Source organism: Solanum verrucosum, unplaced genomic scaffold (assembly GCF_900185275.1).
Source record: "Solanum verrucosum unplaced genomic scaffold, falcon-dt-bn FXZP01000175.1, whole genome shotgun sequence".
NCBI classification, from domain to species: domain Eukaryota; kingdom Viridiplantae; phylum Streptophyta; class Magnoliopsida; order Solanales; family Solanaceae; genus Solanum; species Solanum verrucosum.
This window is the reverse complement of record NW_026020399.1, coordinates 842203-860230: the sequence shown is the minus strand read 5'-3', so window position 1 is coordinate 860230 and position 18028 is coordinate 842203. Positions and strand designations below refer to the sequence as shown.

Genomic DNA, 18028 nt, shown 5'->3' with positions numbered 1-18028 from the left:
ACAAAACAGCCGCCCACAATAGACAAACACAAAAGAGGTGCCCGTTGACAAACCTTTGCATGGAAGTTTTTGTCTATCAGAATATTTGCTGTTTTAATATCACGATGGATGTAAACTGGTACGGTATGTTCATGTATGTACTCAAGACCTCTAGCTGAATCTAGAGCAATTTGAACCCTCTTAGACCATGGCAATGGGTCCCTTCCTGGAGATAAATTGACCAGATTGAGTAAAAGTTCTTTAAGGAACTAACTATTACTGAAAGATTGTTAGTTATGAAATGTGATTTAATTCACATCAAAGATACCTGTACCACGTAGATGTTGGCCTATGTGGCCATTCTCAACGTATTCATATACAAGGAAGAGGGAACCTTCAACACAATAGCCTATCAAGCGCACCTGCACTCGATATCAATGAAACAATCAGTCTAGTGTAAAGAAAAAGAAGAATTACACCATGTTTTGAGTTTCAATGGCCCTCCCGATTAAGAATGTTGAAGACCCTGTCCAAACTACAAACCTCAATAACAAGTGTAACGCATCCCCTGGAATCTCTTAGTTGCAGAAACTATTGCACTTTCTTCAGGATATCAAATCAAGAAAGTGGATTTTAATCATCTCACAGTGGTCACATACCCTTCCTGAGGTGTGTCATTACCCGCATCAAAACAAGACCTCACTCATCACTTGATAACTTTATAACTATAAGTTTGTATCTAAGATTTTACTTTTCCAACCTTGTTCTTTTAGCTTTAGTGTAGTTTGCAGCACCCATTCCCATCGAGGCCTTAATTCTCTTCAGAGCACTCTAGGTGCATTTAAAGCAATTTATTCAGTTGTAAATGAATGGCAGATTGTAACAACTAAGGTACTCTAAGTATAGGTTTCAAGGATCATAACAAACATTAAAGTGGCAGCCACTTGATTTATGCTTTACATTAGGATAGATGTCTCAAGCAGCAAGACTACCAAACTAATGCAATCACTTGGCTTACGTAATTTATTTTGAACTAATTCATTGAATTGATATTGCTTTAGTATTGCGACCCCCCTCCCCCCCTCCCCCCCCCCCCTCTTTCTCCCTCTCTCTCTATGTGTGTGTATATATGCAGTGGTGGATTTAGGATTTTAAGGTCGTTGGTGCTGACATTCCTTTAATATAAAATTGCTAGCAATCATAAAATATAAGAGCAACATTATTTGAACACAATGATAATTAGAAAAAATCAACCAAAAGAAACATTAAAAACAGTGATTAACCAAATGAAAAATGAAAGAAAGAAGTTGTAAAAAAAAGGAGAGAGAAGAAGAAGAAGGAAAGTATAAAAAAGAAAGAGTGTTTTATGGGAGAAAAAGAAGGACAAGTCGAGTAAGAAAAAGAAAACAGGAGTTCTTAAAATTGTTTTATCAGGGAATCGAACAGTGAACGTAGCTGATCATGCCCCTTAAATCTGGCTCTCAACCAAAGCACCCACCCCAAGTTTTGACTGATGGGTGCTCTTCAACTCTTATATCCCAATTTTAAGAAATTGCAGTATAAGAATATGTAGTTCAGGGTGGGTCAATGGGTGCTCGAGCACCCAGAATGCTGCATGTGGGTCCACCCTGTATATATGTATCATGTATGTATTCTCAAATGAGAAAATGAAAATAGTGTCAGAAGAGACATGCCTCTAGTGGCAGAGAAGTTAGTTTTTACCAGGTTCAGGTGATGAACATTTGTCAAGACCTTCAATTCAGCTAGAAACTCCCTTGTAGCTTCCATGTCCATTTTCTTGATAGCTGCTTTCTGAAATAGTTTACAGCACAAAAAGTACTGGGTATAAAGACACTTGAATAATTCTTTAAGTTGGTTATGGTTAAAACTTTAAAAATAAGTACGACCACAGAAAAATCACAGGACATCCCACCCAGTGGAGAAGTGAAATCACGATTCAGTGTTGGTTATGATTAATATGTGCAAAATATACAGGATATAATGTATGTCAATGCATCAGTGGAAGTCTGGAGCATCACCAGATGACTAAGCTATTCATTTATTTGTCGAATGCTCTTCTGCATGTGTCTTCCCTGCCCTTTGTTATTACTTATTCCTCCTTTCTCTGGACTACTGTTTACCCACTCACTTCATGAGATCTGAACTAAAAAGAATGACTTCTTTCATAATACAACAGGTTATACGGAGAAGTAAGATTTAAGAATAGTTCAAACCTCGCCTCTGAGCTCAGCATAATAAACCGCACCAAAACCACCTTGTCCGATTTTGTTAGCGATGCTGAAGTCACTAGTTGCAGTAGCAAGCTCTTCATAAGTGAACTCAACAGATTTATCCACAGTTATGCCTGAAAGACCTGGAGAATTGCCATCAGCCAGGCGACCGGAATCAGCAGCTTTCACTGTCGTACTGCCTTCTAGGCCTAATCAAGACAAAAGGTTAACATATAAGTTAACTAACAAACATTGTTTTCTACTACTCCAATACTTGCTAAAAGTTGGCAGCATAACTAAAGGAAATATTCAATTCCAACAAAGAAATCAGCTACTTTAAATTGCATTTTCAGCCTTAAAGTGATCCAAGTATAAGCACCTTAAGAAATGTTGTACGTCAAATAAATGAATGTTATAACCTATAAGAAATTAAGAACTTAAGAACAGGGATCAACACCTACCATGACCATACTGATGGAGGTGGTCTTCAGATCTGAGCAGCGAAACCTTTTGTGTTTTGTTCCTATAACATCCTACATAAACCAAACCAGCCAACAGCAAGACTACTCCTATTGCTCCTATAGATATCCCAGCTTTAGCGCCCCCAGACAAACCTAATTATTAAGAAGTATGCAACGATAGTAAGTGTAGGTAGCATAAAGGACTTCCTTTATCATCATGAATGGTCTGAAAACGGATAACAAATAAGCCAACACTGAAGACGAGGAAAGATCCAAACCATCTGTGCTGCAAATTAGAGGGAGAAACAATACAAATGATAAATGTCAGCAATGTGCTAGTTAATGGAAGATCAATAGAGAACAAGACAGTCAGATTTAACATCAAATATTAATGAGTTACCTTGTTGGCAGCGGCGGAAAGTTCCCATTTCTATCTGCATAATGAAAGAAATGTTGGTTCAAACACTGTTTATACATTAAGAACCGTAGTAGGCACAATCACTAAAACAGACAAAGTATTTGTACTAAATGTGTTACCGCTCTCCAATTTTAATTGGCAAACTTAGACTATGCAGATATTGAAAAAGAAAAACATCAAAGGCATCATATATGGAAGCTGGTCAGCTGTAAAAGATATTAATTCATTAATAAGTAAAGCACGTGATTAAAAGGATTTGTCAAAAAGATGTTGTATCAAAGCTAAAAGTAATTTGAAGTGTATCAGTCTCTTTTAATTTGAACTTCTGGTACCGAGAAATTTAGCATTATATGAAACAGATCAAGGAATTGGAATGGATTAAAGAGGGAAGATCAAATAAAATATGGTGTAGAGAATATCAAAGTCAGAAGCAAGCTCTTTTAGGACATTTGTTAACCATCAAGCTATGACTTCTTCCCAGCACAGATAACAGTACAGAGATATTGCAAACTGTTCTATTAGAAAATAGATTGAAAGAGGGAGCCTGCTGGCTGACACTAAGAAGATGAGAAACAGAAAGATACACGAGCATATCCGTGTCTTAGTAGAAATGCATTTGTACAAGACACAGATTTGAGTCAGGTAGTTTTAGTTCGATAAACGCATTCTATTTAAAACACAACAATATCCTGGCATTTGTTGTCTATCATTTTGAGTTTGCTCTAGGAAAGACTAACAAGCAACATGCCCGCACTACACTCCTGCTCATCCAAAGTACCAAAATAAGAACCAAGAATAAATAGAATCTCGCAAGCCCTTATATCTTTTTTCTTTTTTTACCTATAAGAAGGTAGCTTTCATTCTGAAGCTGTTGAGAGCCATTATGGACGGCAAAGATCCTCAAAAGCATAACTCTGATCTTTAAGTGATCCTTCTTGTTCAGTACTTACTGTTTGATCTTCAGAAAACAGAGTGATATTGAAAAATACTTGAAAGGGCTTGTTTGTGCTTCCAAAAGGGTATACCTCTAGATATTTTACCATCACTAACAAAATTAAAGATCATTCTTTTTTGATAAGATTATTCTACATTTATTTCATCTAATATTCTTTGAGGGTAAATGTATCTCTCAATCTTCACATTTGCATTCCATGTGGTATATATAAAAATGTTTTTTCAAGACTGGAATCGAGGCAGGTCGGCAGTTTGAGGAAATGATCCAGGATGCAGATTGAAGAGCTCAAAGAAGCCAAACAACAGAGAACAGTCACTCAGTTGTGCTTCTTCTTTTTGTGAATACTGCTTGCCCCTTGTGTTGCCATTACGGAACCCAGCGATAAACTCAGTTGGTATAGCTAAAATTTAGCTAATCAAAAGCATTATGTAAATCATAGGAATTTCACACAAGATTATTATGCTTGAAAATTGTCACATTTTCCCGATATGAGCAGTTCAGCACTACTAGAGTTAATCATGTACTTCGAACCCCTTTAGTCCAATGTACGAACAATTTTAGAACAAAGACAGATGACAATGCTAAAGTTCAATTGGTCCAGCGCTACACTGTGCATCACGCCAAAAAAGAGAAGAAAGAAAACAGGTATCATCAACAAATTTTGCATTAATGTTCCATGCTTAGTGCTGTATCACTGCTTCAAGTTCCCGTTGCGCATTTAGACACATCAAAACCCATCCTTGATGATTCAATCCTCATTGACTCTATCCATTCAAACTACAAACTCCAGTTTATAGTAAACAATAAACTTCAATCCAATGTCACCCTTAAACAAAACATGTTGCTTCCTAAATTAATTCCTATTTCCTTCCTAACTTCTTTTTTTTGACAAAGTGCCTACTTCCTTCCTTAAAAATGCATTTGCCTTCTTGCCTGTGACAGAAGGGGTTGGCCTTCCAGGCCGAGCTCGTCACACGGGACTTGCCTAGTGCAGTTTGCTCTCTTGTGCGGTTTGTGAGCTATTGCATACGAGTGGTTGGGGGTTCCCTTATCATTAAAAAAGAGAGCATTTTCCCCCTTTTCCCACGAGACTAAAACATGAGCCAAAAAAGAAGTACTAGGACTAAAACCTTAGGGGTCGTTTGGTAGCTAGATAAGAAACAAGTTATTTATGTATTAATTTTTGTATAATTTATACGACGTTTGATAGATTCGTATAACTAATCCCTACATAACTAATATCTGCATAAAATAATATATAGATTCACCCATAACTAATTTCTACATTACTTATATTTGCACAACTCTAACCAGCTACCAAACGACCCCATAAAGTTATAAAGCAAGACATAAAACTCCTAACAGGAAATAAAACAAACACATAAAGATCACGAACACCAACCTCTGCCCGGTATATAGATGATTCCTTGCCCTATATCTAGTATGGACACGGCCGCAGGATTATACCTTCGGATTATATCTTCACTCACATTGGCTGCTGAAGCCACTGACGTCAAGTTATCCTCCGCCCGCACAGGGTACGTCACAAACAACCCAAAATCCTTCGAGACATCACTATTCCCACAAGAACAATTCACTACAACACTTAAATTCACAGTATCCGGGATATTATTCTCAGGATAACTATTAAACTTCATCATCCACTGTGCAGTCGTCAAATCAGAGTAGTTCCTCGCCACAAGATCATAAGTATCACCAGTTTTAACCCTGTACGGGAAAGCATGGCCCAATACCTCCCCGTCGTTCAAGCAATCACAACGGAAAGGTATGTTAATCCTTGTCCCGGCGATTACACTATCTTGATTAGGGATGTTGTCCCTGTTGTTGTAAGAAACGATATCTGGTATACTGGTGGAGAACATCTCTGAGATTAAAGTGAGATTTGAACCTCGCCAGACATAGAATGAAGCTAAAGCTAAATCGCAGCCTCTATTACATTGGGAGTTAACTGGTAATGGAACAGAGGATAAGTAAACTAGTATAACAAAAACCCCTAAGCTCAAAACACTTCTTGGCCTGGATTCAAACATTGTTTCATGAAGAAAGAATGAAAATTTCTGAAATGGGTATGTGGGAAATTGATTCAAGAACGTATTTTTCTGGATTTCCTGAAATGGGTATTATGAAATTGATACAAGAACGTATTTTTCTGGAAATTTATGAAATGGGTATGAAGGAAATTGATGCAAGAACGTATTTTTCTGGGAAATTTGAGCTGGGTTTTGGAGGAAGCGTTGACTGAGTGGGTTATTGATAAAGTTGGATTGAAAATTAGTAAAATAATGAATGATTATTGTTCAGATTTTTTAATACTTTGGTGAAAACAATGAAAAGAATTGTGTCGTCAGCGCACTTGTCAGGGAATTAATGAAAGCCGTGTTCTTACAGCTTTTGAAACTTTCTTCTGGTCTTCCATGGCGGCCTTTTTAATGGTGGCAATTCTCAACCGTTAGATCGAAAGAAAATTGAATCGAAGCCCTTGGTGATTCTGGTTTGACCAAAGACAAATTCAACGAAGTAGTAATTACTGTAGCTTTTGACTTTTTGCTTAATCTTTGAAATTTCATTTGAGCAAAAAAAAAAAAAAAAATTTAAAAAGTTGATGTCAAGTAATTTGAATCGTGTGAAGTTTATTGTACAAAAGATTGTAGAAGTTGATAGTGAATCCCAATATTTATTAGTTTTATGGTCTATTAAAATCTTTAGAAAGTCGATTCATGTAATGACATGATTCCGTCGTTAGGAAAGAGCCAATGAGGAAAAGAATTGGGGTCAGAAAAATTTTTGGTAGTAATTTGAAATTTTCTAACCTAATCCAAATTTGGATGAAATCGGGGTCAGTGAGGTGTAGGGAAATCTGATAACGAATGAGCAACCTAATTATGAATCTGATCATGTGAGTGGATAGCTAAGACGTTAAGGAACCCGTATGATTTTACGAAATCGAATTCGAGCAAGTGGAACTCCCAAAACTGATCATAGTGTGAACGGGTATTTTCTGAGTATCATGGAATGAAGGTGTGATGTTAAATAGGGGTTTGAAACTCTTAATTTGACTCTCTGTCTTCGTGCAAGCCGCCAGGGGCGGGATCGTTGTAGCGGGATGAGGTCCGCCATAGCGGGACAGACGCGACTTAAGTCGGAAATAAACCCCGAAAACGTTATTATTCTGCAAGTTTCGTTCTTGAGAGCTAAGGAACGACCCTGCTGAAATTTGGTAGAATCTTTTTACTTTTTCTTTTTAGTCTAAAAATATTTTATAGTATTTAATTTCCTTTCAAGTTTAGGGTTTACATTAATTGCAAAATATTTAATTTTATTTTAGTTTAGTATCTAGAAAGATTCTCCTTTAATAAAGATTCTCCTTAATTATTTATAAATAGGGATATATTCTTCTATTTGAATCAATGCAAGAATCAATACAAAGAGTTATCATTCATTCTCTCTTTAATTTCTCTTTCTAGTTTCTTCTATTCCATAACAGTGGTATCAGAGTCTTACATTGATCTTAATGGATTTGTGAGTTCGTTGAAGAAGAACTTTTAATCATATCTATTTTCAACCCACTTTTAATCCGTGCTTTTATTTTTAACGCAGGGCCAATTTTAACCCGTGCTTTTATTTTTAACGCAGGGCTACTTTTAACCAATTTTTAATCTATATTATTTTAAACCTTATTTTTCAAACCATACAAGCAATACTCTTTCTTTCAATGCCCCACAAACCTTTAATGGTGAAAATTATCAAATTTGGGCAATTAAGATGAAGTCTTATCTTGAGACTTATAATTTGTGGGAAGTTGTAATGGAAGACAAACTCATACAACAACTCACTGAAAAATCTTCTGATGCTGAAATCAAACTTCACTCAGAAGAGAAGATCAAAAAACACAGCCAAAATTGTAATTCAAAATTCAGTTGCAGATTCAATCTTTTCTAAAATCATTGCATGTGAGACAGCAAAAGAAGCTTGGGAAAAACTTGAGAAGGAGTACCGAGGAAGTGAACGAGGCAGACAAAATCAAATTCTGAATTTGAAAAGAGATTTTGAATCTCTTACGATGTAAGAGGGTGAGACTATCACTAATTATTCTGACAGGATTTCCTCGATTGTCAATAGAATCAGGTTGTTTGGTGAGGATTTTAAAGATAATAGAATTGTTGAAAAGATTCTTGTAACTATTCCCGAGAGATTTGAGTCTAAAATCTCTGCTTTTGAAGAGTCTAAAGATCTCTCTACCATCTCTCTTGTTGAATTGATAAGTGCTCTTTAAGCACAAGAACAAAGAAAAGCTTTCAGACAAGATAAAATTGTTGAAGGTATCTTTTATGCAAACTATCAAAAAAGAAAAGTTGATTATCCTCCTTGCAAATATTGCAAAAAGAAAACACATTTGGAAAAATTCTGTTAGTGGAGATCTGATACAGTATGCGGAAGTTGCAAACAAACAGGTCATGTTACAAAAGTGTGCAAGTTCAAAGACACTCAAGATAATCACAAGCATTACTAGTAGAAGAAGAATGTGAGGATGAATTTTATTAGAAGATATTTTTGAAGAATAATTAAGTGTTCAAACTCAAGTTAGATATACCAACTTGAGTTTGAGGAGGAATGTTGAAATTTGGTAGAATTTTTTTACTTTTTTTTTTAGTCTAAAAATATTTTATAGTATTTAATTTCCTTTCAAGTTTAGGGTTTACATTAATTGCAAAATATTTAGTTTTATTTTAGTTTAGTATCTAGAAGGATTCTCCTTTAATAAAGATTCTCCTTAATTATTTATAAATAGAGATATACTCTTCTATTTGAATCAATGCAAGAATCAATACAAAGAGTTATCATTCGTTCTCTCTTTAATTTCTCTTTCTAGTTTCTTCTATTCCATAACAGACCCAGGGCAAGTTCTTGACAGTTTTCCACATCTTCTAGCACTAAATGTAAGAATTTAACTCCCCTAATCCGTATTTCGATCCATAGAACGTAGTTTCTTGGGTAATTATCATTGGGGGAAGGTTTTGATCTGAAGTTAATGGTGAAAAAGCCCCAATTTGGGTATTGGGATCTTGGGTTGGCCTAGGGTTGATAATGTTGATTATAATCCGAGTAATTAGGCCTCATTTATTGATCCTTGCGTTAATTGTATGTTTTTAGACCACGAACAAGCGGGAAGAATCTGGAAAGGGATGGCTCAAGTGTCTTAGGAGGATTCAAGCTTGGTTTCGAGGTAGGTGATGGTTGTAATTTCATGTTTTGCGTGATGTATGTTAGTAATTGCTTTATTGTAATGCATGTATGTATGTGAAGGAAACCTATTGATCACACCTAATGTAATTGAGTATGAACGAATAATTGTATGTCATGAATCAACACTTGATTGTATAATTATGAGAATGTACATTGTGATTGTGATTGTGGCTTGTTGAATGGTTCAGGTGTCACGTTCCAACACACTAACTTGGATCGGGTGCCACGTTTCGACACATATATGGGATCGGGTGTCACATTCGGCACACTAATTGGGATCGTGTACCACGTTTCGATATACTAACAGTTTGGGCTTGGGTTCCATGAGAAGACCATTGACTTGTCATATATACCTGTTATTGAGAATGTGGAATTATACATTGACCCTGAAATGATAACTGATATTTATATCCTGTATATGCGTGTTTTACTTTGTTGTGACTGCTTATATATACTTCGCTTACTAGAATAGCCGTGTGATTTTACTAGTACAATGTGGTTGTGTACTGATATTGCACTTGCTTGTTCTTTGTTGAGTATAGGACATCTTCAGGCGGCTATTGATAGCCCTCAGCTAGATGACTATTGAGCGTAACCGGATTCAAGGGTGAGCCAGTTCTTTTAGGCTGTCATGGATCTCTCTTGTTTAAGTCCATTCTTTTTGAACTCAGACTATTTGTTTAGGGTGTTTGTTTAGTGTCAGGGCTGAGCCCCTTTTCTTAGACGTGTCGTTAGTAGATTTTTGGTACAATGACTTTCAGGTTCTAGGGGTTGTTCTTCCGCATTAGTTTAGCTAGTTTATTTAAACCTTTGGAGTTTATGGGAACTCTATATAATTTATGCATTTAAACCTGCTTTCGTACCTTTAAATGCCTAGTTTTTCGTTAAGTTGTTTAGTCGGGTTGTAGTAATGGTTCTCCCATCGGAGGGTTAGTGTGGGTGTCAATCACGACGATCTGGGTCGTGACAATTCATTCAGAATAGACAGGATTTATGCTTGAATTTACCTTGAAAGTTATGTAATTTATTATTCTTATAATTTGAATCTTCTCACGTAAACTAGAACAAAGAAATTAGGATTTGTCGGTTTTATTTTTCGATAGGACGGGGCGGATATAATTAGGTTGTGTTTAAACTTTATCGTTAAACTCAATTTGAGTTTATATAGTTTGATTTGCTCTCCCTTATATCATGGTCTAAAGAAAATGGATAAGAAACTCGTAAAATTGATATAACTTAATAACTACGATCACGTTAAAGAGATATGAAAAGAAACTCGTTGAATTGAAATAACTCAATTAATAATTAGGATCACGTTAAAGAGATATGAATAGCCACCATTTGTATTTTATGGCAAACGAGGCTTATAAGAGCATCCTTCACTTCTAATCTTAAAGTTATGAATTTAAGTCACTAAAAAGATAAAAAAGATGAAAGCTACTATGAAAAGACAAAAAGAAAAAATTAATATATTTTATCAGTCTAATTATATTCTATATGTATATAACTAGAATCACATTAAAGAGATATGAATAACAACGGATTCTTCGCAAAAATCTAAATTTAGGCAAAGAGAGTTTGTATGCTACAACTCCAACCATTTCAATTGAATATTGTGTTGAGAAAAAAAGAAGAAGAGAAAAAGTAAAGAAAATAAAACAAGCTTTGAGTAGGTCGACCCAACTAGAAACGTGAGGACTGAGGAGAATGAGATAAGGAGATAAAAACTTTAAAAAATATATTAAAATGTTTTTTCTTAGATTTTCTAGGTACTTTTGAATATTTAGAGTCTGTTTGACATTGCTATTAAAAACTTTTTTAAAATAGTTTTTCAAATAAGTGTTTTTTTAAAAAAAAAAACAATTTGTGTTTGGCTAATTCATTTAAAAAGTGTTTTTTTAAGTCTTAATGATATCAATACAACACATGATACTGATTTAGTATCAGTTAAGCGAAATTATCAGTCTTAATGATATCAATACAATATATGATATCTTAATGATATCAATACAACACATGATACTGATTTAGTATCAGTTAAGCGAAATTATCAGTCTTAATGATATCAATACAATATATGATATCTTAATGATATCAATACAACGCATGATACTGATTTAGTATCAGTTAAGCGAAATTATCAGTCTTAATGATATCAATACAATATATGATATCAGTTAAGTAAAAATTATCAGTCTTAATGAATGAGGGGTATGTACTGTAATTATTATGAGAGAATGGATATTTTAAGAATTACTTTGGATTTAGGTATGAACTTGTAATTATTTGAATTTTGTGGCCAATTTATGTAGTTTTTCCTAAAATTAATTGTGTATTTGGGTAAGTATATTTTACACAAATCCCGTAGTGTTAAGACATAATTACATTCTATCCGTATTCTTTTCTAAATTACAAAAATCCCTTAAATTTGGTGGAATCTGGATACATCCCAAAATGTGACGATACATCACGTCCCGGTTTCGGATACATCCCTCAACGTTTTGATACATCGTGTCTTGATTTTAGATACATCATTCAACATCCCGATACATCGCGTAAAATGATGTATCTGGCTAATACATCGTGTATGTCCCGATACATCGTAAAGTGATGTATTTGAACGATACATCGCGTAAAGTAGGGATTTTTGTAATTTTTTCAAATGGTAGAATTTTTTTTATATTTAGGTAATTTTTCCTAAAATTATTGAGATTAAGCGTGCCAAATTGGACGGGTCATGATTGAACTCATTTTTAGCCCATTTGAGCCCAAAATAAACTTAGACGGATCATGACCCCAACTTGATTTTTATTTCAACTCGTTCTCTCATTTCAACCCAACCTATTCATTTGACATCCTTACATACACCCCATAAGAAATTTACGCCCAAACTTAGATGAACGCCACAAAAATATCAAAGACTTACGCCTTATAAGACTTTTACTATCATCACCGTCACCATTCACTCCCACCCCCACAATGCCTCGGTGGGTTTTTGCTACGCCTTTTCCCGCCTTTGAAAACACATCCAATCTTGTTGACTATCATAACAATAGCACCTACTATAGGTCTCTAAAGTCTTGTTTAGCACCTATATTTGACCAAAGCCCTCAGCAATGCGAATAATCTATATCTAATGGCCAAACACATATACAGCCCCTCTAACTTGTTCACATTTTTTATTTTGGCACTTTATTTTAGCCTTGTTCCATTTTAACTCTTGAACTTCATTTTTTATGTTCCATTTTAACACGAAATACTATTTTTATGATTTATTTATTTTTATATATATTCTTCAATTGCAACTTCTTATTTTAAATCGATATGTGTAATTTAATTTTAGTTAAAAAATTAAAAATTAACAAAAAATAATTCTTTTTAAAAAATAATAATTTCTTTTTAAGAGTGTTATGTATTTTTGTGTGAAAAATAACCGACGAAATTGTGTTAGTTTTCTTTCTTTAAAATCACTGCAACCTAATAAAGTCAGTCGAGTTTTAACATTGTTTAGTAGTGTTATTAGCAATGAACAAGAGTCTTTTTTTAGTAGTGTTATTAACTAAGTCAGTCGAGTCTTTTTGAAGATGGATTTTTTTAATTCGTATTGATTTATATTAAAAATTAAAAGTGAGTATTTGCGTTAAATTTAGATAGCCTAGATGATAAGAAAAAATAAATAAGTAGTGTTATTTAATTTGATTGAATGTTTAAGAAAGAAAATCAAAGAACTTTCGTCAATTTATTTTCATGCAAAAATACAGAGAAATAGCAAAAAATAATATTATTGTTTGAAATTTTTTATGTTCGTTCGCGAATGTTTAATCTTTTTAATTAACAGGCACACGTCTATTTTTTTAAAATAAGAAATTGCAATTGAAGAACATAAATAAAAACAAATCATAAAAATTAGTATAAGTGTTTAAATGGTACAAAAAAAATGGAGTTTAAGGGTTAAAATGGAACAAGGCTAAGTTGGAGTGCCAAAATGAAAAATGAGGGCAAGTTGGAGGGGTTGTATATGTGTTTGGCCATATCTAATAAAATGATAAGTTCCTGTATGATGCATATTATATCATGTAGAATTAGTATAGTTACTTATTCAATTTCATACAAATTTAGATGTTTAATTACGCACCTTCAAAGTAATAAGAATATAAACACTAGCTAAGCAAAGTTAAAAAACACGCTTATGTATTATCCGAGGGAAATAAAGCAAAAGAGCATGAACACCAACCTCTTCCCGGAATATAGATGATCCCTTCTCCGGCACTGAATTTAGCATCCATATCTGGATTATACCTTCGTATTAACTCAGCACTCACATTCGTCGTCGCCGTCACATACGTCAAGTTCTCCTCCGATCTCAAAGGATACGTCACAAAAACCCCAAAATCTTCAGAAACATCTCTATCTCCACATGAACAATTCACAACAACACTCAAATTCACACCAGGCGGAATATTATTCTCCGGGTATCTACTATTAAACCTCCTCAACAAATCAACACTCGTCAAATCAGAGTAATTCGACACAATTATACTATACGTATCCCCTGAATTAACCTCATATTGAAAATCATGACCTAAAAAATCGCCGTCCTCCAAGCAATCACAGCGAAAAGGTATGTTAATTCTAGTTCCGGCAATTACACTGTCTAGATTTGGGATGGTATCTCTGGTGTTGTAATCCATGATTTCTTGTCTAGTTTCGATATTGAATAAATTTGCGATGTAAGTGAGATCTGTTCCTCGCCATACGTAGAATGATGCTAATGCTAAATCGCAACCTCTGTTGCATTGAGAGTTAACTGGTAATGGAGCAGAGGATAAGTAAATTAGTATAAAGAAAAGGGATAAGTTCAACATAAAGTTTTTTGGGTTGGATTCAAACATGGAAAAAATTCTGAAATGTGTATTTGGGAAATTTTGATACTTGCAAGAATTTGTTTTTTTTGGGAGATTTTTTAGATGGGTATTTGATAAAGTTGGATTGAAAATAGTAAAATAATGAATGATTTAATTGGTATATAGTATTGTTTTTGACATTCTAGATATTGCACTGCTCATATGAAATATTATTTGACCGGTAGAACTTTAGATAAAAGTTGGTATTATGGTATTGTTGAATATAATGAATTTTATGTTTGAAAAATGACTATAGTTAATAATAAGAGTAAATTAGAACTAGATGATAAATTATCTCTTGATTTTTTTAATTTGAATAAGTAAATTAGAATTTATTTTTAAACCACTGAATGATGTGATACATGAGATAAATTGTTTCTCCCGTAATTATAGGTCTCGCATTCAAATTTTGGATATGAAAAATTTCTTTGATAGGAAGCTTTTCTCTTAATGGGCCCCTACGTTGCGCGAAATCAAAATAATCGGACTCTAATTTTATTTTTAATAATATAATGGACAAATAAAAATAGGTTAATAAAGTAAAAAGGAAAAATCTATTTTTTAGTAGAGTACATTATTTTCAATTTTGATTTTTAGTTGTGGAAAATAATAAAAGAATTATGTCATCAACACACATGTCACGGAGGTTAATGAAATCATCAACATAACCAATTATGATTGTCTTTCATTCTTAATCAGAAATCTCGGGTTTGAGTTGCCCTAATTTTGAGTTGCCTTTGTTAGGGATAGTTTTACCTTCTTCTTGACATGAATTTGAATTTTGCCGGGCTTCAATGTAGATAATGTTACCAGATATTAAAAATAAAAAAAAAGAGAGAGAGCATCAACATGACAGTCTTCTATGGTGGCTTTTTTCCTTTTCTTTTCAAATTCTGCTTCTATATATAGCGGCCGTCGTAACGTTTAGTATTTGCAATTCTAAACCGTTGGATTGATAGAAATTTGAGTCGAAGCCCTTGATCACTCCACCAAAGTCAAATTTTACTACTTGTAGTACTAATAAATTTCGTTATTTTCTGATATTACATTTGAGGAAAATTATTTTTTGCCTCATGTGATTATGTTAGTTGGATTTGCTCTCCTTCCGTTGTTCAATAAAAATGCATAAAAACTTATGAAATTATTATAACTTTACTCCGATATTTAGAACTCTTATTTCTTATGTCATAGTTATAACTATTACAAGAAAAACAGTATCCTATGACTTCGAAAGAAGCAAAGAAATAATGAAAAAAAAAAAAAAACAAGAAAAAGGGTATAATTAACTTACTCAAAATCTACTTTATAACATATTAATTAACTTCTATTAATCCTTTTTTGACTCCATGACATGTGAATGTTGGCATGAGAAGTTTGTTGGACAAAATCAAATTTTGTTTTTTATATTTGTCTTTTTTTAATCTCATTTGGATAATAATTCTGGCATGTAAAAGAACTCTTTTAACAGAATCAAATATAGTGAGAATTGATCTTCTAAACAATTTACAAATTGTAGAGATTTTTATTTTTATTCCTAAGAAATTTGAAAAGGTTATTTTTTCTGTTCATAGTGGTCAAGAGATCTTAATTCCTTTTAAAATAAAATAAAAACTTATATTCATGAGCACATCAGCACACATGATAAAGTGTTTCTATTAGACATTTTCAACTCAAATTTTAGAAAAACTTTTGTGCGTACTCTCAAACGTCCATTACGTAAATAACTTAATCACTTAAGATATATATGGCATGAGCTTTCTTAACTATTTACATTAGTCTTAATAAGTTGTAAAATCTTGACTTTGTTTCAATTGAGTTTGATGTGTATAATTAAATACCTTACTCAAAAAATTAAACTAATAAACGAAAGGTGCTTATTTTCCCTTTTTTTGTTAGTTTTTTACTGAGCTACTGTTCATGTAATTTACAAAATACACCCTCTAAATATCTTGAATGGCATATTTACTTTTATTTTCATTTCTCCAAATCAAGGAGTTAGTCCACATAACTTTAATAAATAATATTTTTAAGAATATTTAGAAATTAAAGTTGAAAAGAATCAAGCATGGGTCTTTAAATTTACTCCATTTGTCAAGCCCTTGTATTTAATTATTTATTTCATTTATTGATTTGTCTCATAAAAGGACTACTTTTCAAAGTCCTCTAATTTGAATTTTCAGTTTTGACGAGTCTAGGATGTTGTCTTTTTGTTGAATTCACATTTCACGTGTTCAACTTTTCACAAAATGGAAAATGTTTAATACTTCCTTAGCTCATTTTTATTTGTTATATTTGGAAGGCAAAAGGGTCTGGTGGATCCTAGTACTTATATGAGTTTCTATTGTGAACCCTTTTACTTATCAATTTGTCATCTGGAGCCCTGAACCCATTTTAACTCAACATTTTAAACACGTTTTCTGACTTGGCGTCCTATTTGCAGACACAACAAGGGGCGTGTGATACACACACCTGAGGAGCGTGAAATCTGGTTAAAAGGGTCTAATAGCCACATTATGGTTTTATAAAGTCATATTCTTCCCTATTTGCATTTAACATCATTATTAGACAAATTAGAGCTTTTTCTTGCCTCTTTTTCGATCTTCTTTCTCCAAATTTCTTCTCCATCTTTTTTCATCGTTATACTCCTCTTTTATTTCTATGCATTTCCAGTTAATTCTTTGCTTCATTTTGTGGTTGATCCTATTGTAGTTTTCTACATCATCATGAAAGTTGCTTTTCTTAGAATCCTATAATCTAATAGAAATCATGAAACATGTTATTGAAAGAATAACAAATAGAATCCCCAAAAAATTTCAAAAAATAGTATAATTGATTAAAAACCTAAAAGTTAAACAAAGACATAAATAGAAGATGAAATCTAGACTAAACAACATACAAATACGAAAATAAGTTACAAAATTTACATAGATAAATTAAAAATCAAACAAAACCAACAAAAATACTCAAACAATTTTGTGGGAATGAAGAAAAAAATGAGAAAAAAAAGTGGGTATATATAGCCACACACAGATACTGGTCTAGGACGACTTTGACACACTGCACACTCAAGCGGTGAACCTCTCTTCTTTGATTTGGATGAAAACAAAGACGGATTGCCTTGATTGCTACTGGTGTTTTTTCTTCAATGAAAAGAGTAGAAGAGGTTGAAAAAAAAAAGTGCAAGGACGATGAAAGAGAAATGAAATGAGATTGTGGGGGAAAGTGGTGGGTTTGGTGGCAAAAGGCAAATAAAAATCAGAAATATATTAATTAAATATAACAAAAATGTCAAGATGACATGAAGTGGTATATATATACACGTGTCATTTTATAGTTATTTTTAAAATTGTGTGTCAGGCGTTTGTGGTACACGCACAACTAAAGGGTAAAAAAGGTGTTTAAAATGTTGAGTTTAGATGGGTTCAGGGGTCCAGATGACAAATGGGTAAGTAGAAAGGTTCACAATACAAACTCATACAAGTACAAGGGTCCACCAGACCACTTTACCTATTTGGAATAGAAATATCGATTAAGAAAAATAATTATTGACATAATTATTTTATCACAGTATCCTGATTAATTAAGGTTTAGTATTAGATCTTGAAAATGATTTGGAGAATAAATAATTAGTGCTACAGCCTACAAGTAAAACATGGAAAAAAAAAATCTTGATATATTAAAAGTCGCAAGTAAAAGTAAAATTCTATTTTGAATGATAGACAAGTAAAAGTGAATGGGAAAACTAACTTGTTTGGCCAGAATTAGGAGATGAAAAGTGTTCATTTGAAAAAAATAAAGTGTTTGATTAAATTTTT

General features: G+C 33.2%; 3 protein-coding genes across 4 annotated transcripts in view; all 3 read right to left on the bottom strand.

The window, feature by feature from the left end:
- Positions 1-18028, bottom strand: part of LOC125839825 (chitin elicitor receptor kinase 1-like) — a 66687-nt gene that overhangs the window by 1307 nt on the left and 47352 nt on the right. The window contains exons 2-9 of one of the 2 annotated variants that reach the window (XM_049518827.1): positions 5447-6164; positions 3072-3105; positions 2950-2957; positions 2672-2824; positions 2214-2419; positions 1702-1791; positions 308-401; positions 54-205 (exon numbers count right to left, since the gene is read on the bottom strand). In XM_049518827.1, the coding sequence (XP_049374784.1) occupies positions 54-205; positions 308-401; positions 1702-1791; positions 2214-2419; positions 2672-2824; positions 2950-2957; positions 3072-3105; positions 5447-6095 (1386 nt within the window). In that variant the 5' untranslated portion in view covers positions 6096-6164. Of the gene's footprint in view, positions 1-53; positions 206-307; positions 402-1701; positions 1792-2213; positions 2420-2671; positions 2825-2949; positions 2958-3071; positions 3106-5446; positions 6441-18028 lie in introns of those variants that run through there. The other variant, XM_049518826.1, reaches the window with a different exon arrangement.
- LOC125839832 (ribonuclease 3-like protein 3) overlaps positions 1-18028 on the bottom strand; it is a 71567-nt gene that overhangs the window by 36826 nt on the left and 16713 nt on the right. The window lies entirely within an intron of this gene.
- Positions 13360-14205, bottom strand: LOC125839830 (chitin elicitor receptor kinase 1-like). The gene has a single exon (XM_049518832.1). It carries the CDS (start codon positions 14199-14201, stop codon positions 13497-13499), a length of 705 nt encoding a protein of 234 aa, XP_049374789.1. The 5' UTR covers positions 14202-14205; the 3' UTR covers positions 13360-13496.

Bases quoted from the DNA above. Each gene is read 5' to 3' on its own strand.
- LOC125839830 (XM_049518832.1), bottom strand. From the start codon at position 14,201: ATGTTTGAATCCAACCCAAAAAACTTTATGTTGAACTTATCCCTTTTC.